Consider the following 22,845-nt stretch of genomic DNA (forward strand, 5'->3'; position numbering starts at 1 on the left):
GATTAGACATACTAGTGCAATAAACCCCCCAAGGCAGATTAGACTCTGTTCATGTGGAATAACATCTCTCTCTCTCTACTAGACTCTGTTCATGTGGAATAGGCGGGGCCAAAAAAACACTACTGCATAGACTCATATCGCAGGGGTCACCAACCTTTTTGAGGTTGAGGGCTACCTGAAGGGTAGAGTCATGTGGGGGGCTACCTGTTGAAATTTGCTCCATTTACCTTTAAATGATGAGTATTATGCATTTAATCGAGACATACACTCTTTTCTTTCACTGTTGTGAAGAAGAACTCTTCCTCCCACTCCTCTTGAAATTGGTAATGTTTTTTCTTTCGCTTTTCTGCCATTGTTCTTGCTTTCCATCATTTAGCTTAGGCAAATGATATAATCATTGGCAGCTGGCAGTCGCACTGTCGCAGAGTGAATGACGTAGTGATGTAACGTAAAACTAAACTTTGACCCCAGCCCAGGTGGATCAAAATAGTTAATCAATAATTAATTATACACAGACAATAAATTATACACAGACAATAAACGTTTTTAAAACGTATGCATTGTTAAACCAATTATTTTCTACATTCGTGTGTTATTGTGGGAAGGGAGGAGAAAAACAAATTAAAAAATACATTTTTCCTATTATATTTTTTTGTTTTGTTTTTTGTTTTGTTTTTCCTTTCTTTCCCCTGTGTCTGAGCCTGTTTGTCTGTTTTGTCTTGTTTGTGTAAAAAAAAAAAAAAAAAAATCTGAACGTGGCCTGCGGGCGCCACAGCGCCACCCCGCGGGCGACCAGGTGCCCGCGGGCACCGTGTTGGCTACCACTGCTCTATCGGCACAGCAGTATAAACTTATTCGCCGCATCCGCTGTTTTACTTCGTTTCGAACTCAAGCTCTCACTAGTGCCTACTTCGCTGCGTACGCAGCATTATGGAAGACTGTCATTTTTGCTCCAAAAATTACTTTTACATTAAAACCTGACCACGCCCCTTTAGGTGACGTGGTGCCCCCCTGGGCTGACTGGGCCTCCCACCTCGCCCCCGTGACTACGTCACGGCCAGTCACCCCAGGGGCCGTCACTCTTCGCTTCTTCCAGCCAGCAGGAGGACGTCGTTTTCTTAAGCTCCGCAGTTAGCTCTAAAGTCAGTGCTCTTCATAGCTTGGACAAATAGACTCGCTTCGGTTCATTTGCCCACCTTCGAGAGGTTCGCGTGGACGAGATAAATCAGGATTCGGGGACCCGTTCCTGTTCTCTTCACCAGCGGCATCGGATCAAGTCATCCAAGCTAAGAGTATCTTCTTGCTAACTGTTGTTTTATAATACTGCCGCTGCGCAGTGCTGTGCATGTATTACTGTCGCCGTACAGTGCATGTATTGACGTTTCCCCGGCTGGGTTAACGTTGTTAGGCTCGAGCGCATGACTCAGGTCTGCACTCATAACTCTAGCTAGGTTTGCATACATGCAGAATAGCTTGTACCGTTAGCACTAGAACAACAGGCTAAATAGCACAGTTGTCACAGATAGCTAGATGCATTCGTGCGGTTGCTTCTGTTGCTAGGTACTTTAGGAACGCCGGCTTTAGAGCACGCGCGTTAGATAGTTAGCTAGTTTGCTCAGTGCAGCTAGCTTGGACTACCTTGTAGCACAGATAGCTAACTTGCACACGTGCAGTTAGTGTCTGTGTGCTAAGTATTCGCGCCAGCTACCTCTTGTAGGGCGCGCCTTAAGCGAGAGTAGTGATGCTCTTCAGTGAATTAGCTAGTTAGCTAGCTTGCCCCCGTGCAGCCAGTATCTAGCGATGTGTAGTACTCCAGCTCTTACGGTGCAGGCTTAGCTTGCACGTTAACCCCGTTTCCTGTTAGACACAGAGAGGGGGGAACAGCTAGGTGCTGTATTAGCTGTGAGGCTACGCTGGCCGATTACGACCGGCACAATGAATTTGAACAGGCGTTGCTGGGACCTACATGAATGTAGTGTAGCTTTTACTGGCGTCTGAGATTTTAGCTGGGCGATTCGCTAGCTAGGTGAGTGGGCCGCTTCTCTCAGTATTTACGCCATCTTAGCCAGCTTGCTTGTCTGCTAAGTGTTTGCTTGCCTCGTGCAATTAGCATCTACTAGATTGCAACTCCCTCTGAGGAGTTTCTTCTGAGATTGACTAGCTTCGCGGGCCGCTGGCCTAATGCTCGCGGCCACGCTTGCTTCCCTGTGTTACTCAGGGTAGAGACGCGCTGCACCGGCCTGTGCGCAGGCTTGTGTTAGCGCACGCTTGTCTCTCAGTGCTTATGCTAGCTTAGCTAGTGGCTTCCACGTCTGTTCTCTCGGGTTAACAGGTTGTGGGTATTGGTGCCCCCCCTTCGGGATGGGCTATTGCCGCTTACGTTACCATTGCACGCGCACGTTCGCTAGCCTCCGGGTTGCTTACTGTTTAGCATGTGCTTTTTGCTAGCTTGCTTAAGCGGTACTCCCGCTAATAGGGTGCGCCCTGCGGGAGCTTGCTATTAGTGGTTAGCTTCCTGCTTCCTCTTGCTACTGAGCAGGGAAGGTCAGGGAGGGGATGGGCCGTGTGTAAAACTACTTGGCCGAGTATGAATCGGCACGTTAAGTGCGTGTTCGGCCTTGGGCACGAGCACGCTGCACAGGCGCCTTGAACCCTCGGTCTGGTCCGCAGCTAAGCTCTTGAGAGCTGGCCAAGGCCGCTCTCAAAGAAGTGTTAAAGCTAGCCTGCCTTGCATAGGTGCAGATAGCAATATTAGTACTGTTTAGCACAGAACGATAGCTTTTTGCAGATAGCTGGCGTGCACCCGTGTAGTTAGTATCTGTGTGCTAGTAAGTACATCGGGCGCGAGATACCTCCGCTACAATAGACATACTGCTCCTTGCTGGCGCTACGTGTCCAGCAGGGCTTACAGCTCGCCAAGGTCTGGGCTCAGTGCCAGCCTTTGGCTTGTAGCTCTAAGGACAAGCCCACCGCCCTTGGTGCCCAAGGCCCGGGGTGGTTGGGAGCTCTCCATGGGTCGCACTCCCTTGTTGGGGTGCCCCCTGCAAGTGCAGGGAGCCTGGCTGGGGGTACGGCGCACCTTGGTCCATGGCCACGGCCTGGCCTCGGTTGGCGGCGCCCAGGTCAAGCCCACCGGTTGGCTCACCAAGGCTGGGCTTAGTTCCAGCCTGCGGCTTGTAGCTTTAGACCCACCGTCCTCGGTGCCCAAGGCCTGAGTTCGGTCGGGAGCTCGCCCAGGGTCTCATACCCAGCATCAAGGCTCGCCTTGGTCCATGGCTACGGCCTGGCCTCGGCTAGAGGCTCCTAGGACAGCCCACCATCAATGGCGCCAACAGCTCATTGCTGGTCGGGAGCTCGCCTGGGGGCCGCACTGTCGGACAAGTCCACGTGCGTCTCGAGAGAGAACGTTACCTCCGCAGTCCCCCCAGCCTGCGAAAGGCGCACGGCAGGAGGGGGGGGGGGGGGGGTTACTTCGATACAACAGCGCGTCAGTAGGCGGAGCTTGCGTAAGAAGTTCTCCCCCAGCATGCACAGCTTCTACGGAACTGTCCATGCGGCGGGGGGGCGTAGCCTCTCACGTCCCGCCCCCCCATCAGGGCACCGGATCGAAAGGTCCCGGGGCCCAGCAATATGCTCATGACTATATTTCAGGGATCATTTCTATAGTTTCTAACTTGAGAAATGTGTTTCTAAAATGTTCATTCTCGCTATCCACGATGATGAGACGGTGATACTCTTCTGAGCGCGAAGCGGGCAGAGAGACTTGATTCAGTTCATATGCTCTCTGCTTTTGATGACCGTGCACTGTCTCCTTTGGGGACATTGAGGGAGAGAGTATGATCCGAGTGGTGGAACGGGTTCCGCTCCGTTGGCCACAAGAGACCATCTTGTCCAACAGGCTCGATGCCTGGGAGCATCTATGTTCCCCCGTCCCCATTACGGCGCACCCTCCACAGGGGATACGCGCTACAGTTTGCCCACCCACGTTCGACGGGACCCCCGATCTGGCCGTGGAGGAGGAGGCCATGGACGGCTCCATGCGTCCAAAATCGGACCTTCGGCGTCTCAACAAGGCGCTGAGGAAGTCCCATCCCGAATGCTCTCTTCCCCGCCTGTTCAAGTTGAGACAGGGGGATTTCTTACTTCCAGGGATCTGGAAGGTGCGGTCTTCCATGTCCACATGGTCAGGAGACACAGGAAATACCTGAGGTTCTCCTTTCCAGGGGAAGGCTTACGAGTTCTGTGGCTTGCCATTCGGCATGTCTTTGAGCCCGCGAACCCTCACGGTGTGCGTGGAGGCAGCCGTGGCTCCCCTCCGCGCCTTCCTATATCTCAACGACGTTCTCTTAGCGGCCGGCTCGAGGGTCTGTGCCGCGGAACATACCAAGGTGGTGACCGATCACCGGCAAACCTTAGGGTTTTTGGTGAACTGGCAGAAGAGTTGCCTCGTCCCAGCGCAGGCGGCGACCTTCCTGGGGCTCGAGCTATACTTCCTGCGAGCCTTTCGCCAGAGCGACAGGCGCGCACGGTTCGGACAGCAAGCCAAGGACGTTAGGTCTGTGCCCTCGGTGTCAGTGCATCAGTGCACAGTAATGTTGGGCCTGATGGCCTCAGTACTGCATGTGCTCCCGCTAGGGAGGCTACACATGCTCTCGTGGTCCAAATATGGTAATCTCAGGCTTCGCCTGGACTCGGCCGGGGACCGTCATCGCAGGGTTCCTCTGACAGGTCAGGCCTGGCAGGCGCTGGCTATATGGGCGGACCCCCGTTACCTCTCGAGAGGTACTCGGTGGGGCCCTGTCCCGCTCAGGATGGTAATTCGCACAGACGCCTCCCTCTGGGGAGGGGGTGCGATTTGCGGGCATTTTTCGGCGAACGGCCGGTGGGAGGCTCAGGAGCTTCGCCACATAAACGTGCTAGAGCTGAAGGCGATTCGCCGGGCTCTGCCTCAGGACAAGCCCACCATCAATGGCGCCGTGGGCCCATTGTTGGTTGGGAGCTCTCTTGGGGACCGCACTGCCGGACAAGTCCGCGTGCGACCAGACTCGAAAGAGAACGTTGCCTCCGCAGTCCCCCCGGCCTGCGGAGGTAACACTTCCAGCGGCTCACACATGGGCACCATGTGCTGATTCGCTCGGACAATAGGGCAGCGATCGCCCACCTGAACAAACAGGGCGGTGTGCGGTCGGGGGCGCTGAACCATAGCGGGGATTCACCTGTGGGTGTTTCCCCGTCTCCTTTCAGTGTCAGCGGTCTATCTGCCAGGACGGCGGAGTTACGACCGGCCTGCTGTCTCGAGGCAATCCCCGTTATACGGAGTGGTGCCTCCACCCTCGGGTGATGGAACAGGTTTGGGCCAGGGTTGGTCGCACCTGCGTCGATCTCTCGCATCGCGGCGCGCGACACACTGCCCACTGTGGTTCTCGATCCAGGAGGACAGCCCCCGTTAGGTCATGACGCGCTAAAAGCGCACGCGTGGCCAAGGGAGGGGCTCTATGCGTTTCCCCCGACCCCTCCTGATCCGTCAGGTGTGGGACAGGGTGAGGGAACAGCGCCTCCGGCTCGTTTTAGTCTGTTTGGCACAGGCAGACATGGTTTGCGGACCTGGTCTCCCTGGCGCAAGATCCGCCCTGGGCATTGCCGGTACGGGCCGATCTCCTATCCCAGGCGGAGGGGGAGGTGTTCCACCCCTCCCCAGGCAGGTGGAAGCTAGCGGTCTGGCTCCTGAACCGGAACAGTTGCTAGCCCAGGGTTTGCCTGATAATGTGGGATGCACTATGCAGCAAGTAAGGGCGTGGATCCAGTGAACTGCAGTGTGCGACCAGTTCTCTGTTTCCTTCAGAGCCTGCTTGACGCGGGTCAGTCCCCGCAGTCGTTTAAGGTGTACGTAGCCGCGATTCTGCTTGCCATAGGGGGATTGAAGGGAGCCCCGTGGGGGCGTACCCTTTGGTCTTGCGCCTCATGAAGGGAGCGCGTAAACTGCGCCCGCCGTCGCGGTGCGTTTTTTCCCCCAAATCGGACCTGGTTACGGTGCTGGACGGGCTAACGGGTCATCCGTTTGAGCCCTTGGACTCCGCCGATTTAAGGGTTCTGTCTTTAAAGACCGTGCTGCTGCTGGCCTTGTCGTCAGGAAAGAGAGTTGGTGACCTGATTGCCCTCTCGGTGCAGCAGGCCTGTGTGGTAATGATAGGCGCAGGGTTACGTTGCGACCTAACCCGGCGTACCAACCTGAGATTATTAATGTCAGCTTTAGGTCTATGGTCATAGACTTATCGGCATTCTGTCCCCCGCCGTTCAGTTAGAGACGGGCGAGGAGAGACGTTTGCTCATGCTGTGCCCCGTAAGGGCGCTCTCGGCCTATGTGGCCAGGACGCGTTCTTTACGCATTACAGATCAGCTGTTGGTTTGCTTTGGGCAAAGGGCCCAGGGCGGACCCCTTTCCAAGGATCGCTTATCACACTGGTTAGTGGAGGCGATCGCGTTGGCATACTCTGCCGTGGGCAAGGTTCCCCAGGAGGGTATCAAGGCGCTTTCTACGCGAGGTGTTGCGACATCCTCTGCGTTGTTGCGCGGTGTGTCGGTGGAGGACATGTGTGCCGCGGCCTCATGGTCCTCTCATCACACTTTTGTCAGGTACTACAGTCTCGACGTATCCGGTTCGCAGTTTGCGCACGCGGTGCTGTCGGTGGCAAGGAAGTAGTATCGTTGCCACTCTAATATGTCAGACGGTTAGGCATAAATGTTGCCATATGGCCGTGGTTCACCGGTGCCTTTCGGGTCGCCCTGTGGGGTGCTCCCGGCAGCAAGGTCGGTTGAATGGAGGCACTAGTGAGAGCTTGAGTTCGAAACGAAGTAAAACGTTAGGGTTGTGCTACAACCCAGGTTTTACGAGTGAGAACGAGAGCTCTCACTACCCAGCCTTGCTGCGTCGATGCGTCTCTGGGTGCGTCGGATCTCAGCTGGCTGGAAGAAATGAGTGGCGGCCCCTGGGGTGACTGGCCGTGACGTAGTCACGGGGGCGAGGTGGGAGGCCCAGTCAGCCCAGGGGGGCACCATGTCACCTAAAGGGGCGTGGTCAGGTTTTAATGTAAAAGTAATTTTTGGAGCAAAAATGACAGTCTTCCATAATGCTGCGTACGCAGCGAAGTAGGCACTAGTGAGAGCTCTCGTTCTCACTCGTAAAACCTGGGTTGTAGCACAACCCTAACGTTTGAGCAACTTTCATTGGAATGAATGGGCCCCCATCTTGCCACACTGTTTCCAGTTTGTTTGATACCTCCTTATACAACAGTTCTGACTGAGCAATTTCATTGGTCAAGAGGGATCCTGGACATGCTGATATTTTAGTATAACATCACGGGTGCTTCACTGTGTTCATATCACTCCACTTCAAAGCTGTGTTCAAACAGCACTCACACCCAGGGACAGCAATATGGATTCAACCCTATTTAATCCCACCAGGCACAATAGTGACCATGAAACTATTTCAGTTATAAGACTCTAAAGATGTTACTGAATGATGTATCAATGCATTTCCAGCAAGTATTGAAATAATAAAGGGTCTCAATGAAATATGTGCAGCCAGTGTCACATGGTTAGTGTAAATTGTCACATGACCATGATGCTTGGTTGCATCAAAGATCCAAACAAAAACATTATTAAGTATGTGAACATAAAGAGACGATTACTCTCGTGAGATTGCAGCAAACCTTCTCTGCATGAGTCAGTTAAAACAACTTACTTCTCTTCAGAAGAATGGTGTCCATCTTTAAAATTAATGAATCCACCCTTTGATTGGTTGCTCTTCAGAGACACACAGCTGGGTTGAGGAGAGTCTGGTCTCTCCTGTTGGATCCTGAACACAACAAACCCCCATAGGGCACAGCAGACATATATCATTTAATAACATGGAAGCATCCTAAAACAGAGAGAATTCAGAGATATCTGCAGAAGCATCCTGTGAGCACATGAGAGCTGAGAGGTTTGGATGGACTTGGGTCAACAGCAGCAGTGCAAAATGATCAGCAGATAGCTGACACATTACAAACACAAGTAGGCCTACAAGTAAAAGTACTAGTGCAGGAAATTACTCAAGTAAGAGTAAAAAAGTAGCCTATTTAAAAGCTGTCAAGAGGCGTTTTCTGGACCTCTCTCTCTATGCTCTGTTCTCTCTATGCTCTGGCCACTAGACTCTGTTCATGTGGAATAGCCTCTCTCTCTCTGTTCTGGCCACTAGACTCTGTTCATGTGGAATAGCCTCTCTCTCTCTCTCTCTCTCTCTCTCTCTCTCTCTCTCTCTCTCTGGCTCTGTCCACTAGACTATGTTCATGTGGAATAGCCTCTTTCTCTCTCTCTCTCTCTCTCTCTCTCTCTCTCTCTCTCTCTCTCTCTCTCTCTCTCCCTCTCTCTCTCTCTCTCTCTATGGCTCTGGCCACTAGACTCTGTTCATGTGGAATAGCCTCTCTATCTCTCTCTCTCTCTCTCTCTCTCTCTCTCTCTCTCTGGCTCTGTCCACTAGACTCTGTTCATGTGGAATAGCCTCTCCCCCCCCCTCTCTCTCTCTCTCTCTCTCTCTCTCTCTGGCTCTGTCCACTAGACAAAAATTATAGTTTTTGTTTTTTGTTCATGTTTCATACAATTGGCCAAGTTAGTAGTTAGTTTATGGGATAGGAATTCTGCCAGATGACAGGCACTAGGCGCCATTTTCGACTTCATTTGGAAGAGAAAATTATCCTGAAATGATTTGATTGACAGCTGCATGTCTTGATATGATTGGTTGAAATGGGGTAGGAATTTGATAGTACTAGGTGACGTCAGCAAACTGTAGATTGCTGTTATCAATGAAATCTTGAAAAATGAACTTTTGATGTGAAAAAGTGTGAAAAACTAAATAAATTAGATTTTTGTCATTTTTTTGGGCATACATTATAAATAGGTGCACTGCATACCCAGTAGAGGTCTTCGGGTATGTCCGACCCCCCGAATACCCGAGGTTCCGACCCGGACCCGGCCGGGTCTGGGTCCATTCAAAAGAAGTGCCTCCGGGTCTGGGTTGGTTCCGGTAGCGATTGTCACAGGTCTCGGGGCTCTGACAGTGAAATGCCGGGTCCAATAAGACCCGAGTGGACCCGGCGATCAGCGCTGCCGCTGATCACGAGAGAAACGCATCAAAACAGCACACGTGAGGCTTGTTGTCACAAACTGCAAGTAAATCCATGGAGAAAATAACTAGCAAAGAGCGTTCCCATCTGCAATGAAAATTACTTCCTCGTTTACATGAGGCGCATGTGACCACATGCGTACACATGCGCCTCAGGCAAACGAGGAAGTGATTTTCGTTGCAGAGAGGTAACCCTCTTGCTGGTTCCTCTCGCTATGGATTTAATTGAAGATGACTGTTTCCCGTACTTTTGGATTATTATTCGATGATCGCATGGTGAGTACACAAGTCACAACATGTATGTGATTGTTTCTAGCGCTGTTGTGTGTGTTTTTGGGCGAAGGAACGGCGGTAGCATAGAGAGACTGCCACTGTACTATCTAACTAGCGTTAGGCAGCATCAACCAGGGGAGAATGCTATAACGTTAGTTAATAAAGATGCACAAAGTTTCATTTGATATACAACTTGTAGCAGTTAACAAGCAACTTTGACGTCGACACCACTAGTCTCTGCCTCGGTATTTCTCGGCTCTGAACGGGGCCGGGTCTCAGATTTGTAATAATAGACGCAGACGGGTCCACTCCGGGTCCGGGTCCGACATTTATCGGTTCTGAACGGGGCCGGGTCTCAGATGTCTAATAATAGACGGGTCCATTACGGGTTCGGGCACAAATTCCCCGGGTCCATTAGGGTCCGGGTCCGTGATTTTGGCCCCTTGAAGACCTCTAATAACCAGGTATTTGAACTAAAAGAAAATAAGTCATTTTTGTGTTCAGCTCGACTTTAACATAAAGAGACGATTACTAGCAAACCTTCTCTGCATGAGTCAGTTAAAACAACTTACTTCTCTTCAGAACAATGGTGTCCATCTTTAAAATTCATCCATCCACCCTTTGATTGGTTGCTCTTCAGAGACACACAGCTGGGTTGAGGAGAGTCTGGTCTCTCCTGTTGGATCCTGAACACAACAAACCCCCATAGGGCACAGCAGACATATATCATTTAATAACATGGAACCATCCTAAAACAGAGAGAATTCAGAGATATCTGCAGAAGCATCCTGTGAGCACATGAGAGCTGAGAGGTTTGGATGGACTTGGGTCAACAGCAGCAGTGCAGAATGATCAGCAGATAGCTGGCACATTACAAACACAAGTAGGCCTACAAGTAAAAGTACTAGTGCAGGAAATTACTAAAGTAAGAGTACAAAAGTAGCCTATTTAAAAGCTCTCAAGAGGCGTTTTCTGGACCTCTCTCTCTATGTTCTGTTCTCTCTATGGCTCTGGCCACTAGACTCTGTTCATGTGGAATAGCCTCTCTCTCTATGCTCTGTTCTCTCTGTGGCTCTGTCCACTAGACTATGTTCATGTGGAATAGCCTCTCTCTCTCTCTCTCTCTCTCTCTCTGGCTCTGTCCACTAGACTATGTTCATGTGGAATAGCCTCTCTCTCTCTCTCTCTCTCTCTCTCTCTCTCTCTCTCTATGGCTCTGGCCACTAGACTCTGTTCATGTGGAATAGCCTCTCTATCTCTCTCTCTCTCTCTCTCTCTCTGGCTCTGCCTCTGTCCACTAGACTCTGTTCATGTGGAATAGCCTCTCTATCTCTCTCTCTCTCTCTCTCTCTCTCTCTCTCTCTCTCTCTCTCTCTCTCTGGCTCTGTCCACTAGACTCTGTTCATGTGGAATAGCCTCTCCCCCTCTCTCTCTCTCTCTCTCTCTCTCTCTGGCTCTGTCCACTAGACAAAAATTATAGTTTTTGTTTTTTGTTCATGTTTCATACAATTGGCCAAGTTAGTAGTTAGTTTATGGGATAGGAATTCTGCCAGATGACAGGCACTAGGCGCCATTTTCGACTTCATTTGGAAGAGAAAATTATCCTGAAATGAAGATTTGATTGACAGCTGCATGTCTTGATATGATTGGTTGAAATGGGGTAGGAATTTGATAGTACTAGGTGACGTCAGCAAACTGTAGATTGCTGTTATCAATGAAATCTTGAAAAATGAACTTTTGATGTGAAAAAGTGTGAAAAACTAAATAAATTAGATTTTTGTCATTTTTTTGGCATACATTATAAATAGGTGCACTGCATACCCAGTAGAGGTCTTCGGGTATGTCCGACCCCCCGAATACCCAAGGTTCCGACCCGGACCCGGCCGGGTCTGGGTCCATTCAAAAGAAGTGCCTCGGGGTCTGGGTCGGTTCCGGTAGCGATTGTCACAGGTCTCGGGGCTCTGACAGTGAAATGCCGGGTCCAATAAGACCCGAGTGGACCCGGCGATCAGCGCTGCCGCTGATCACGAGAGAAACGCATCAAAACAGCACACGTGAGGCTTGTTGTCACAAACTGCAAGTAAATCCATGGAGAAAATAACTAGCAAAGAGCGTTCCCATCTGCAATGAAAATTACTTCCTCGTTTACATGAGGCGCATGTGACCACATGCGTACACATGCGCACACATGCGCCTCAGGCAAACGAGGAAGTGATTTTCGTTGCAGAGAGGTAACCCTCTTGCTGGCTCCTCTCGCTATGGATTTAATTGAAGATGACTGTTTCCCGTACTTTTGGATTATTATTTGATGATCACATGGTGAGTGCACAAGTCACAACATGTATGTGATTGTTTCTAGCGCTGTTGTGTGTGTTTTTGGGCGAAGGAACGGCGGTAGCATAGAGAGACTGCCACTGTACTATCTAACTAGCGTTAGGCAGCATCAACCAGGGGATAATGCTATAACGTTAGTTAACACGTTCACTGCCAATGACGAGTTGACTCGTCAAACACAATCCAACCGTTCACTGCCAATGACGAGTTGACTCGTCAAAAAAAAAATATATATTTTTTTGACGGTGCTACGTGGATCAATGCCCCCCACGTCTCCTATAAAAATATTGGAAGTATTGAATGTGTTTTACCGACCAACTAAGTGGCGACAGTGCTCTCCCGACAGAGAGAAAGCCAACCAAAAACAGCCGCGGGAGGAAGCCATTCTCAAGGAAATGGCTTGGCGATTTTACAGTCATCAGTCACCAGACTCGCCCGAGAGCGGCCGCGCCAGCAGCAGCACACCGAGAGCGGAGAGCGGTGCTGGCGTGGGGGATTGCAAATTTGCATAATAGATTATGGGTGAAACACACTTTGAAACACCCGCAGAAAGGCCAGAATCGCACGCATTCCGAAAACCCAGAAACGAACGAGCCTCATTCTCATACTGTAGGCGAAAACGCTTTCACGCTGCTGCACATGGGCGCACAACGGTGGGGGGTTCCAAAAATAGACTGGGTGGGCAGCATAAAGCCTAGAATCGCACAAAGCTTCATCAAAGCTCTCAACCGAAAATCCAAGACACGATTGAGTCCCATCCACAGTCCACACTCGCCGACGAGGGGCCGCCAGAGAGGGAGGCTGCTCACTGCTCAGACAGGCAGGAGAAACTGGCTTGTGACAAACGCCACCAGACACGCCCACGGAGGGAGGAGTTTGAAGGAGAGGGTGTTCAGAACTATATTGTTCAGATGTCTGATCTCTCACTGATGCCAAAAATAAATGGTTAAAGTGACTGTTCTGCCTGTTTGATTGAATTTCACAAAACTGCGATTATCTCAGCTTCCTGTCTCAGACGCTGAAACCATGCTGTACTCAACGGCTAATATCTACATAACTACTAACTCTACAAACTAACTCTTTTAGACAGAGAAAGCACACATTCTATTAGTACTTTTGTGAACTTCGTGTTCACAAAGTCCAAGCAGAAAATTATCCTCGGCTCTTGTAAAATGAGCCAGAATCCTCAAAAAACGGCTTGGCAGAAGCTACCTACAGTAAAAAAAAAACGGCTGGCAGTGAATGTGTTAATAAAGATGCACAAAGTTTCATTTGATATACAACTTGTAGCAGTTAACAAGCAACTTTGACGTCGACACCACTAGTCTCTGCCTCGGTATTTCTCGGATCTGAAAGGGGCCGGGTCTCAGATTTGTAATAATAGACGGGTCCATTACGGGTTCGGGCACAAATTCCCCGGGTCCATTAGGGTCCGGGTCCGTGATTTTGGCCCCTTGAAGACCTCTAATAACCAGGTATTTGAACTAAAAGAAAATAAGTCATTTTTGTGTTCAGCTCGACTTTAACACATTGACTGCCAGCCGTTTTTTTTTTTGCTGTAGGTAGCTTTTGCCAAGCCGTTTTTTGAGGATTCTGGCTCATTTTACAAGAGCCGAGGATTCTTTTCTGCTTGGAGTTTGTCAACACAAAGTTCACAAAAGTACTAATAGAATGTGTGCTTTCTCTGTCTAAAAGAGTTAGTTTGTAGAGTTAGTAGTTATGTAGATATTAGCCGTTGAGTACAGCATGGTTTTAGCGTCTGAGAGTGAAAGCTGAGATAATCGCAGTTATGTGAAATTCAATCAAACAATCACTTTAACCATTTATTTTTGGCATCAGTGAGAGATCAGACATCCAAACAATATAGTTCCGAATGCCCTCTCCTTCAACTCCTCCCTCCGTGGGTGTGTCTAGTGGCTTTCAGCCTGCGTTTGTCACAAGCGAGTGCTCTGCTGCTGCTGCTGCTGCTGCGAGTTTGAGCAGCCTCCCTCCCTGGCAGCGAGTTTGAGCAGCCTCCCTCCCTGGCAGCGAGTGTGGATAGGTCTCACTCGTCTCTTGGGTTTGAGAGCCCCGATGAAGCCCCGTGCGACTCTAGGCTTTATGCTGCCCACCCAGTCCATTTCTGGAACCCCCCACCGCAGCAGCGCGAAAGCGCCCCCGCCTACAGTATGAGAATGAGGCTCGTTCGTTTCTGACTGTAAAATCGCCAAGCCATTTCCTTGAGAATGGAGGAAGCAGCCGCGGGAGGCGGCTGCTTTTGGTTGACTTTCTCTCTGTCGGGAGAGGACCGTCGCCACCTAGCTGGTCGGTAAAATAGATTATACACATTCAATACTTCCAATATCTCCATAGGAGACGCGGGGGGCATTGATCCACGTAGCACCGTCAAAAAAAAAAATCGACCATTGGATTATTTTTGACGTATTAATACGTCGATGGCAGTGAACGTGTTAACATAAAGAGACGATTACTAGCAAACCTTCTCTGCATGAGTCAGTTAAAACAACTTACTTCTCTTCAGAAGAATGGTGTCCATCTTTAAAATTCATCCATCCACCCTTTGATTGGTGGCTCTTCAGAGACACACAGCTGGGTTGAGGAGAGTCTGGTCTCTCCTGTTGGATCCTGAACACAACAAACCCCCATAGGGCACAGCAGACATATATCATTTAATAACATGGAAGCATCCTAAAACAGAGAGAATTCAGAGATATCTGCAGAAGCATCCTGTGAGCACATGAGAGCTGAGAGCTTTGGATGGACTTGGGTCAACAGCAGCAGTGCAGAATGATCAGCAGATAGCTGGCACATTACAAACACAAGTAGGCCTACAAGCAGTAGCGGCTGGTGCATTTTTGTCCAGGGAGGGCTATACCAAATATAGGCCTGGATGGGGTTGAAATCAATATGATGATCATAAGGATTACTCTCAATATCAATATCATATGTTTCACGTATGCAAAATCAGTGTTCATCTCATTGAACTGAATGGTGATGTCAAACAAACCTTACATTTTCAAATAATATTCCTGCCATAGGCTACCTCATTTGATCAGTTTTTAAGTAACATTTGCTTGTCATCATCAATTTAGACAGCAGAAATGTCACTATTAAAATAACTTCATATCATCACGATGATTCTACTGAAAGACAACAAACAATAATAGGCTATTGAATTATCATCCACTCCAGCCCTAAATCAAGCAAGTAGTAGTTGAAAAGCACATGGCATAAACACTTTGGAAGAAGGACTTCCCACAACATGTGAATGAGTTACATTACATTACCTATGAGGAAAGCACGTTCGTGCATGCAAATAGAGAGTTGGTCAAGAATGCATTGCCGTCGCTCTACCTGGCCCCACCTCCACCTAGTCGCTAGATACCAGCACCCCGAATCCCTTTGTTTTGAGAGTGAACAGCACATGTGCAATTTACACAGATTCTGGCTTAGCACTGGTGGAAGCCGGAAGTCCCCGGACGGCGTCCGTGGCAGAAAGTAGTTGACCCAAAACAGTACACATGTAGATCATTATGAATCTACATATTTATTGCAGATTATATACTCACTATCTAATATTCACCTCGCTCATAAAAAAAAAAAAAAAAAAATATATATATATATATATATATATATTTACGTTTTATTTCCCCCTCCATGTGGGCAGGTGGTGTGGCGCCCTGGTGCCCTCTAGTGGCCGGCCGCCACTGCCTACAAGTAAAAGTACTAGTGCAGGAAATGACTAAAGTAAGAGGAAAAAAGTAGCCTATTTAAAAGCACTCGCAAGAGGCATTTTCTGGACCTCTCTCTCTATGGCTCTGGCCACTAGACTCTGTTCATGTGGAATAGCCTCTCTCTGTGCTCTGTTCACTAGACTGTTCATGTGGAATAGCCTCTCTCTATGCTCTGTTCACTAGACTGTTCATGTGGAATAGCCTCTCTCTCTATGGCTCTGTTCACTAGACTCTGTTCATGTGGAATAGCCTCTCTCTCTATGCTCTGGCCACTATATACTCTGTTCATGTGGAATGGCCTCTCTCTCTCTTTATGGCTCTGGCCACTAGACTCTGTTCATGTGGAATAGCCTCTCTCTCTACATGGCTCTAGACTCTGTTCATGTGGAATAGCCTCTCTCTCTCTCTCTCTCTCTCTCTCTCTCTCTCTCTCTCTCTCTCTCTCTCTCTCTCTCTATGGCTCTGTTCACTAGACTCTGTTCATGTGGAATAGCCTCTCTCTCTTTCTCTCTCTCTCTCTCTCTCTCTATGGCTCTGTTCACTAGACTGTTCATGTGGAATAGTCTCTCTCTCTATCTCTCTCTCTCTCCCTCTATGGCTCTGTTCACTAGACTGTTCATGTGAAATAGCCTCTCTCTCTATATGGCTCTGTTCACTAGACTCTGTTCACGTGGAATAGCCTCTCTCTCTCTCTCTCTCTCTCTCTCTGGCTCTCTCTCTCTCTCTCTCTCTCTCTCTCTCTCTCTCTCTCTCTCTCTGGCTCTCTCTCTCTCTCTCTCTCTCTCTCTCTCTCTCTCTCTCTCTCTCTCTCTCTCTCTCTCTCTCTCTCTCTCTCTCTCTCTCTCTCTCTCTCTCTCTCTCTGGCTCTCTCTCTCTCTCTCTCTCTCTCTCTCTCTCTCTCTCTCTCTCTCTGGCTCTCTCTCTCTCTCTCTCTCTCTCTGGCTCTATTCACTAGACTCTTCGATGTAGTCCTGCACGTTACAAACTCATGCAGTCCCACTGAGCGCGCTCAGTCAACGTCGGGGCCGGGTAGGCTTTAGATCTGAATTCCCTTCTGGGATAAATAACGTCATCTGAATCTGAAACTTTTTTTTTTTGTATCTAATTATTTTTCCAAGTCCTGCAACACCATTCCAAAAGAGTTCATGCTATTTCATAAGATTATGTTTTTCAAAACCTTCAATCTGTTCTAAAATGATTCATTAAAGTGCTTTGATACAAAACACATCTATAGTTTGTCTTATTATGTTCTAGTTTGAGCACCTGCATAATTTGACATGTTGATTGATTGATTGATTGATTGATTTTTATTTTGGATAAAGAATGACAAAATCCAAGAGATGACATGAAAAAGTGTAAACACTTAGTTCCATCATGGTCCCTGCTCTTATAAAAACATGACATACAGATGATACAGTAACACACAACATCAAATAAACAATACAGAACAATCAAGGATAAGAAGAACAAGAGATATAAACCAACATACCATAACACCGGCTCACACATTTCTCCAGTTTACTCAATAAGATGTTTTTCAGAAGGTTTTTAAAAACCTTTCAGAGAATTTGCAGACTTAATTTCATTAGGGATCTTGTTCGAGTCCCCCCCCCCCACTATTCACCTTATCATTTGCCCATATTGGGACACTTCTGCATGACGTCATTGTCCACCAAAATCGAATCAGTTCATCCTTGAGTCCAAGTCGATGTTTGGAGCAAATTTGATGAAATTCCGTCAAGGCATTCCTGAGATATCGCGTTAACAAACTTGAAAATGGCGTTCAAGAGGTCACGGTGACCTTGACCTTTGACCACCAAAATCTAATCAGATCATCCTTGGGTCTAAGTCGATGTTTGAGGCAAATTTGATGAAACTCCCTCAAGGCATTCCTGAGATATCGCGTTAACAAGCTTGAAAATGACGTTCGTGAGGTCACAGTGACCTTGACCTTTGACCACGAAAATCTAATCAGTTCATCCTTGAGTCCAAGTCGATGTTTGAGGCTAATTTGATGAAACTCCGTCAAGGCATTCCTGAGATATTGCGTTAACAAGCTTGAAAATTACATTCGAGAGGTCACAGTGACCTTGGCCTTTGACCTTTGACCACCAAAATCTAATCAGTTCATCCTTGAGTCCAAGTCGATGTTTGAGGCAAATTTTATGAAACTCCGTCAAGGCATTTGTGAGATATCGCGTTAACAAACATTGGACGGACATACGTTGTCATAACTCCACCTGTGACTCGGCCTATGACGCCACCAGTGGGAGGCTCCACACACCTGGCACGCATCAGCATGGACTGTCAGTCCATGCTGGAACATTGCCATTCACGGTTTGTACCCAGCCAGTTGAGCATCGCTACGAGTTCTGAACATTCTTTTGTACTTTGACGATCTAACCTTTTGCCCACCTGATTTGCCTGTTTGCCTGATCCATCTGTCCTCTGTGTTCCAGGATCCTCTGCCTGCTTGCCTGTTCCTCCGCCGAGCACACGGAGTGCCCCACCTTGATCTATCAATAAAACTCTGTTCACTTTTGACACATCAATAAAACTCTGTTCAATTTTGACACTTAACTGGTTGTCTGTCTGCTTCTGGGTTTTTCCGGCTCCAAGCCTGACAGAATGTTCCAGCCAAGATGACGAACCCAGCAGACGTTTCCACCGCCGACCTGGCCTCCATCTGCCAGGCCGTCAACAACCAGGGAGCTGTTCTCGACCAACACAGCCAGGTACTGCAGGGAGTGACTGACGCCCTTCGGGATCTCACCACCAGGGTGACCGGGATCCAGTCCCAGCTCGGAACCTCTGCGGGCCCAGATCCAGCCGCTCCAGCCCTGCCGCCATCCATGTCTCCTCCTCCTGCTAAGGAACCATGGGTTCCTTCCCCCGATAAGTATGGAGGGGATTTTGGACTTTGCCGTGCATTTATAATGCAGTGCGAAATTGTTTTTGACCAGCAGCCTCTGTCCTACTTCGCAGACCGAGCCAAGATCGCCTACATAATGGCTCTTCTCCGGGGCAGTGCGCTGGCCTGGGCTGCAGCGGTATGGGAAACACGATCCGCCACTTCCTCATCCTACCGGGCGTTCATTGCGGCTTTCCGTGAAGTCTTTGACCACCCCGTGCAGGGGAAAGACGCCTCTCGGAGACTGCTGTCTCTCCGCCAAGGTTCCCACATCGTGGCTGACTACTCTGTCGAGTTTCACACATTGGCAGCGGAGAGTGGATGGAACGGCGAGGCACTTCAGGCAGGGTTTTTGAACGGGCTGTCTGAGCCCATAAAGGACGAGCTAATCGCTTATCCAGAGCCGGTCCATTTGGAGGCATTAATAACTTTATCCACCCGAATTGATAATCGTTTGCGGGAACGACGGAGGGAGAAAACACACCACTTCCCAGGTAACAACACTCCCCGTGTAACCCTGTTGCCAGACCTACCGAGCCGAGCTCGCCCGAATGAGGCCGGAGCTGCTCGAGAGCTTCCGAGGCGTGCATCCTCTCCTGCTTCAGAGCCGATGCAGCTCGGCCGTTTCTGCCTCGACTCGGAGGAGCGTCAACGTCGGCTGTCCAGCAATAGCTGTTTGTATTGTGGCCAGCCCGGCCACTTCCTCGCCTCCTGCCCTCACCGTCCGTCAAACTAGCAGGCTCGTCAGATAAAGAGAGGATCCTGGCGAGTCCCACTGTCTGCCCTCTCACTCCTCGTCCACGCACGCAATTGCATGCCACCCTCACATTTAAAGGTCAGTCCATTGAATTATTGGCCTTAATAGACTCTGGTGCTGATGAAAGTTTTTTGGATTCCCATGTTGTGAAACAACTAGGTATTGCCACCGAGACCCTGGATCAGCCCCTGGAGGCCAATGCCCTGGACGGACGCATTCTAGCCCGGGTGACCTCCAAAACTGAGCCGGTACGTCTCCTACTGTCAGGAAACCATCAAGAGGAGCTAAGTTTTTTTTATCATGGACTCACCCTATGTTCCCATAGTTCTAGGTCACCCCTGGCTTATCAAACATGGCCCTCACATTGATTGGGCATCAGCCAAGATTTCAAGTTGGAGTGCATTCTGTCATACCATGTGTCTCCAGTCTGCTTTGCCTCAGTCTGTCCCTCGTCAGGTGTTTCCTCCAGAGACGCTGGATCTGTCCCGGGTGCCACCAGAATACCATGACCTCCAAACAGCGTTCAGCAAGAAGCAAGCTCTCTCTCTGCCTCCTCATCGGCCCTACGACTGCCCCATTGACTTGTTACCTGGAGCACCTCTTCCCAGCAGCCGCCTCTATAATATCTCTCGGCCTGAGAGAGAATCCATGGAGACGTATATTAAAGAGTCTCTGGCCGCAGGACTCATCCGGCCGTCATCTTCGCCACTGGGTGCAGGGTTTTTCTTTGTAGAGAAGAAAGATAAATCTCTCCGGCCATGCATCGACTACAAGGGCCTGAATAACATCACGGTAAAAAATAAATATGCCTTGCCACTCATGCACTCTGCTTTTGACTCTCTCCAGGGAACCACCATCTTCACGAAACTAGACCTCCGCAACGCTTACCACCTAGTCCGGATTCGAAAGGGAGATGAGTGGAAGACGGCCTTCAATACACACCTAGGACATTTTGAGTATTTAGTCATGCCGTTCGGACTGACCAACGCCCCCGCCGTCTTCCAGACCCTGGTAAATGATGTCTTACGAGACATGCTTTATCGTTTTGTATTTGTCTATTTAGACGACATCCTGATATTTTCCAGGAACCCCTCAGAGCATGTCCTGCACGTCCGCCAAGTCCTCCAACGTCTCCTGGAGAACCGCCTCTTTGTAAAAGCGGAGAAATGTGAGTTTCATGTTCCATCTGTCACCTTTCTAGGCTACATAGTGGCCGGCGGCCAAATGGAAATGGACAACGCCAAGGTGAGCGCGGTCCTGGAATGGCCCAACCCTACCGGCCTGAAGCAACTTCAGAGATTCCTGGGATTTGCCAACTTCTACAGGAGGTTTATCCGCAATTACAGCCATGTTGCTGCGCCACTAACTGCTTTAACTTCCACCTCTAGAAGGTTCCAGTGGACGCCTGCAGCGGAGGCAGCCTTCAGGGACCTGAAGCTCCGCTTCACCACGGCGCCCATTCTTATTCAGCAGGACCCCACCAAGCAGTTTGTGGTCGAGGTGGACGCCTCTGAGAGTGGAGTGGGAGCAGTCCTCTCTCAGCGGTCCTCAAAGGATGATAAACTACATCCTTGTGCCTTTTTGTCTCTCCGTCTCTCCCCAGCCGAAAGGAATTACGACGTGGGAAACCGTGAGCTCTTGGCGGTGAAGCTGGCTTTGGAGGAATGGCGACACTGGTTGGAGGGGTCCGAACTTCCTTTTTTGGTGTGGACCGACCATAAGAACTTGGAGTACATCCAATCGGCGAAGCGACTCAGCTCACGTCAGGCCAGGTGGGCACTATTTCTAGGTCGATTTAACTTTACCTTGACCTACAGGCCCGGTTCCAAGAATGTTAAGGCTGACGCTCTGTCTCGTCTGCATACACCGGAGTCCGAGCCCAAGGCCCCGCCCGACACCATCATTCCTGCATCTTGTGTGGTTGCGGCTACTGTCACCTGGACCATAGAGAGGGAGGTCAAGGACGCCCAACAGATCCAGCCGGACCCAGGTAATGGGCCCCCAGGTCGCCTGTTCGTACCGGACACCATGGTGTCCCGAGTGTTGGAGTGGGCTCACTCCTCCCGCCTCACATGTCACCCGGGGGTAACCAGGACCCAAGCCTTCCTCCAGAGACGGTTCTGGTGGCCGTCCTGGAAGAAGGATTCCAAGTCCTTTGTTTCGGCATGTCCTGTGTGTGCCCAGAACAAATCCTCCACCCAGCCCAGTACCGGTCTGCTGCGTCCCCTGCCGGTTCCTCACCGTCCCTGGTCCCATCTGTCCCTGGACTTCGTCTCCGGCCTGCCTGTCTCTAACGGTAATACAGTAATACTCACTGTTGTTGACCGTTTTAGTAAATTTGTCCATTTTATACCTCTGTCCAAGCTACCCACCGCCCGAGAGACTGCGGATCTGCTGGTGAGGGAGGTCTTCCGGATCCACGGCCTGCCCCGTGATTTGGTGTCCGACCGGGGGCCACAGTTTACCTCGGCTGTCTGGAAAGCCTTCTGCTCCGCCATCGGTGCTACCGTCGGCCTATCATCAGGTTTCCATCCTCAATCCAACGGCCAGTCAGAAAGGGCGAACCAGGACTTAGAAACTGCCCTCCGTTGTCTGGTATCCACCAACCCCTCGTCGTGGTCCTCCCAACTTCCGTGGGTGGAATATGCCCACAACACCTTACCATCATCGGCTATTGGTATGTCCCCGTTTCAATGCATTTACGGCTACCAGCCGCCCCTTTTTCCCTCTCAGGAAGAGGAGATCCTGGTTCCGTCGGTGCAGGCTCATATCCGTCGGTGCCGTAGGATCTGGCGCCAAGCGCGCGCAGTGCTGCTCCGGGCTTCGGGGCGATACCAGCGATCGGCTGATCGCCACCGCACCCCTGCACCTAACTACACGGTGGGGGACCAGGTATGGCTGTCCACCAAGGACCTACCGTTAAAAACGGACTCCAGGAAATTATCACCCAGATTTATTGGCCCGTTTCCTATTGTAAAAATCATTAACCCTTCAGTGATCCGTTTGAAGCTGCCCCGTACACTCCGGGTGCATCCCTCTTTCCATGTGTCTCGTGTCAAACCTGTTTCTACCAGCCCGCTCGTTCCTCCAGCTCCCCCACCACCACCACCTCGGATGATTGATGACCATCCTGCCTACACGGTCAATCGTCTCATGGACTCTCGACGCCGTGGTCGGGGAATCAAATACCTCGTGGACTGGGAGGGATATGGTCCCGAGGAGAGATGTTGGGTACCTCGCCGCCACATCCTGGACCCGGAGGTTGTCCGGGATTTCCACAGGGCGCCTGGTGGGTCGCCCGGGGCCAACCCTCTGAGGGGGGGTACTGTCACAACTCCACCTGTGACTCGGCCTATGACGCCACCAGTGGGAGGCTCCACACACCTGGCACGCATCAGGGTGCAATCAGCACCAATCAGCACGGCCCTACAAATACTGCCTCAGCCTGTCAGTCCATGCTGGAACATTGCCATTCACGGTTTGTACCCAGCCAGTTGAGCATCGCTACGAGTTCTGAACATTCTTTTGTACTTTGACGATCTAACCTTTTGCCCACCTGATTTGCCTGTTTGCCTGATCCATCTGTCCTCTGTGTTCCAGGATCCTCTGCCTGCTTGCCTGTTCCTCCGCCGAGCACACGGAGTGCCCCACCTTGATCTATCAATAAAACTCTGTT

General features: G+C 50.1%; 1 protein-coding gene across 1 annotated transcript in view; it reads right to left on the bottom strand.

The window, feature by feature from the left end:
• Window positions 1-22,845, bottom strand: part of LOC310770889 (uncharacterized protein) — a gene marked incomplete at its 3' end in the record, with an annotated part of 206,626 nt that overhangs the window by 88,872 nt on the left and 94,909 nt on the right. Inside the window, exons 6-8 of the mRNA XM_083663590.1 lie at window positions 14,279-14,392; window positions 10,006-10,119; window positions 7,742-7,855 (exon numbers count right to left, since the gene is read on the bottom strand). Coding sequence (XP_083519716.1) covers window positions 7,742-7,855; window positions 10,006-10,119; window positions 14,279-14,392 — 342 coding nt within the window. The remainder of the gene's footprint in view (window positions 1-7,741; window positions 7,856-10,005; window positions 10,120-14,278; window positions 14,393-22,845) is intronic.

Source organism: Poromitra crassiceps (genome assembly GCF_964638095.1).
Source record: "Poromitra crassiceps genome assembly, contig: HAP1_SCAFFOLD_255, whole genome shotgun sequence".
Taxonomy (NCBI): domain Eukaryota; kingdom Metazoa; phylum Chordata; class Actinopteri; order Beryciformes; family Melamphaidae; genus Poromitra; species Poromitra crassiceps.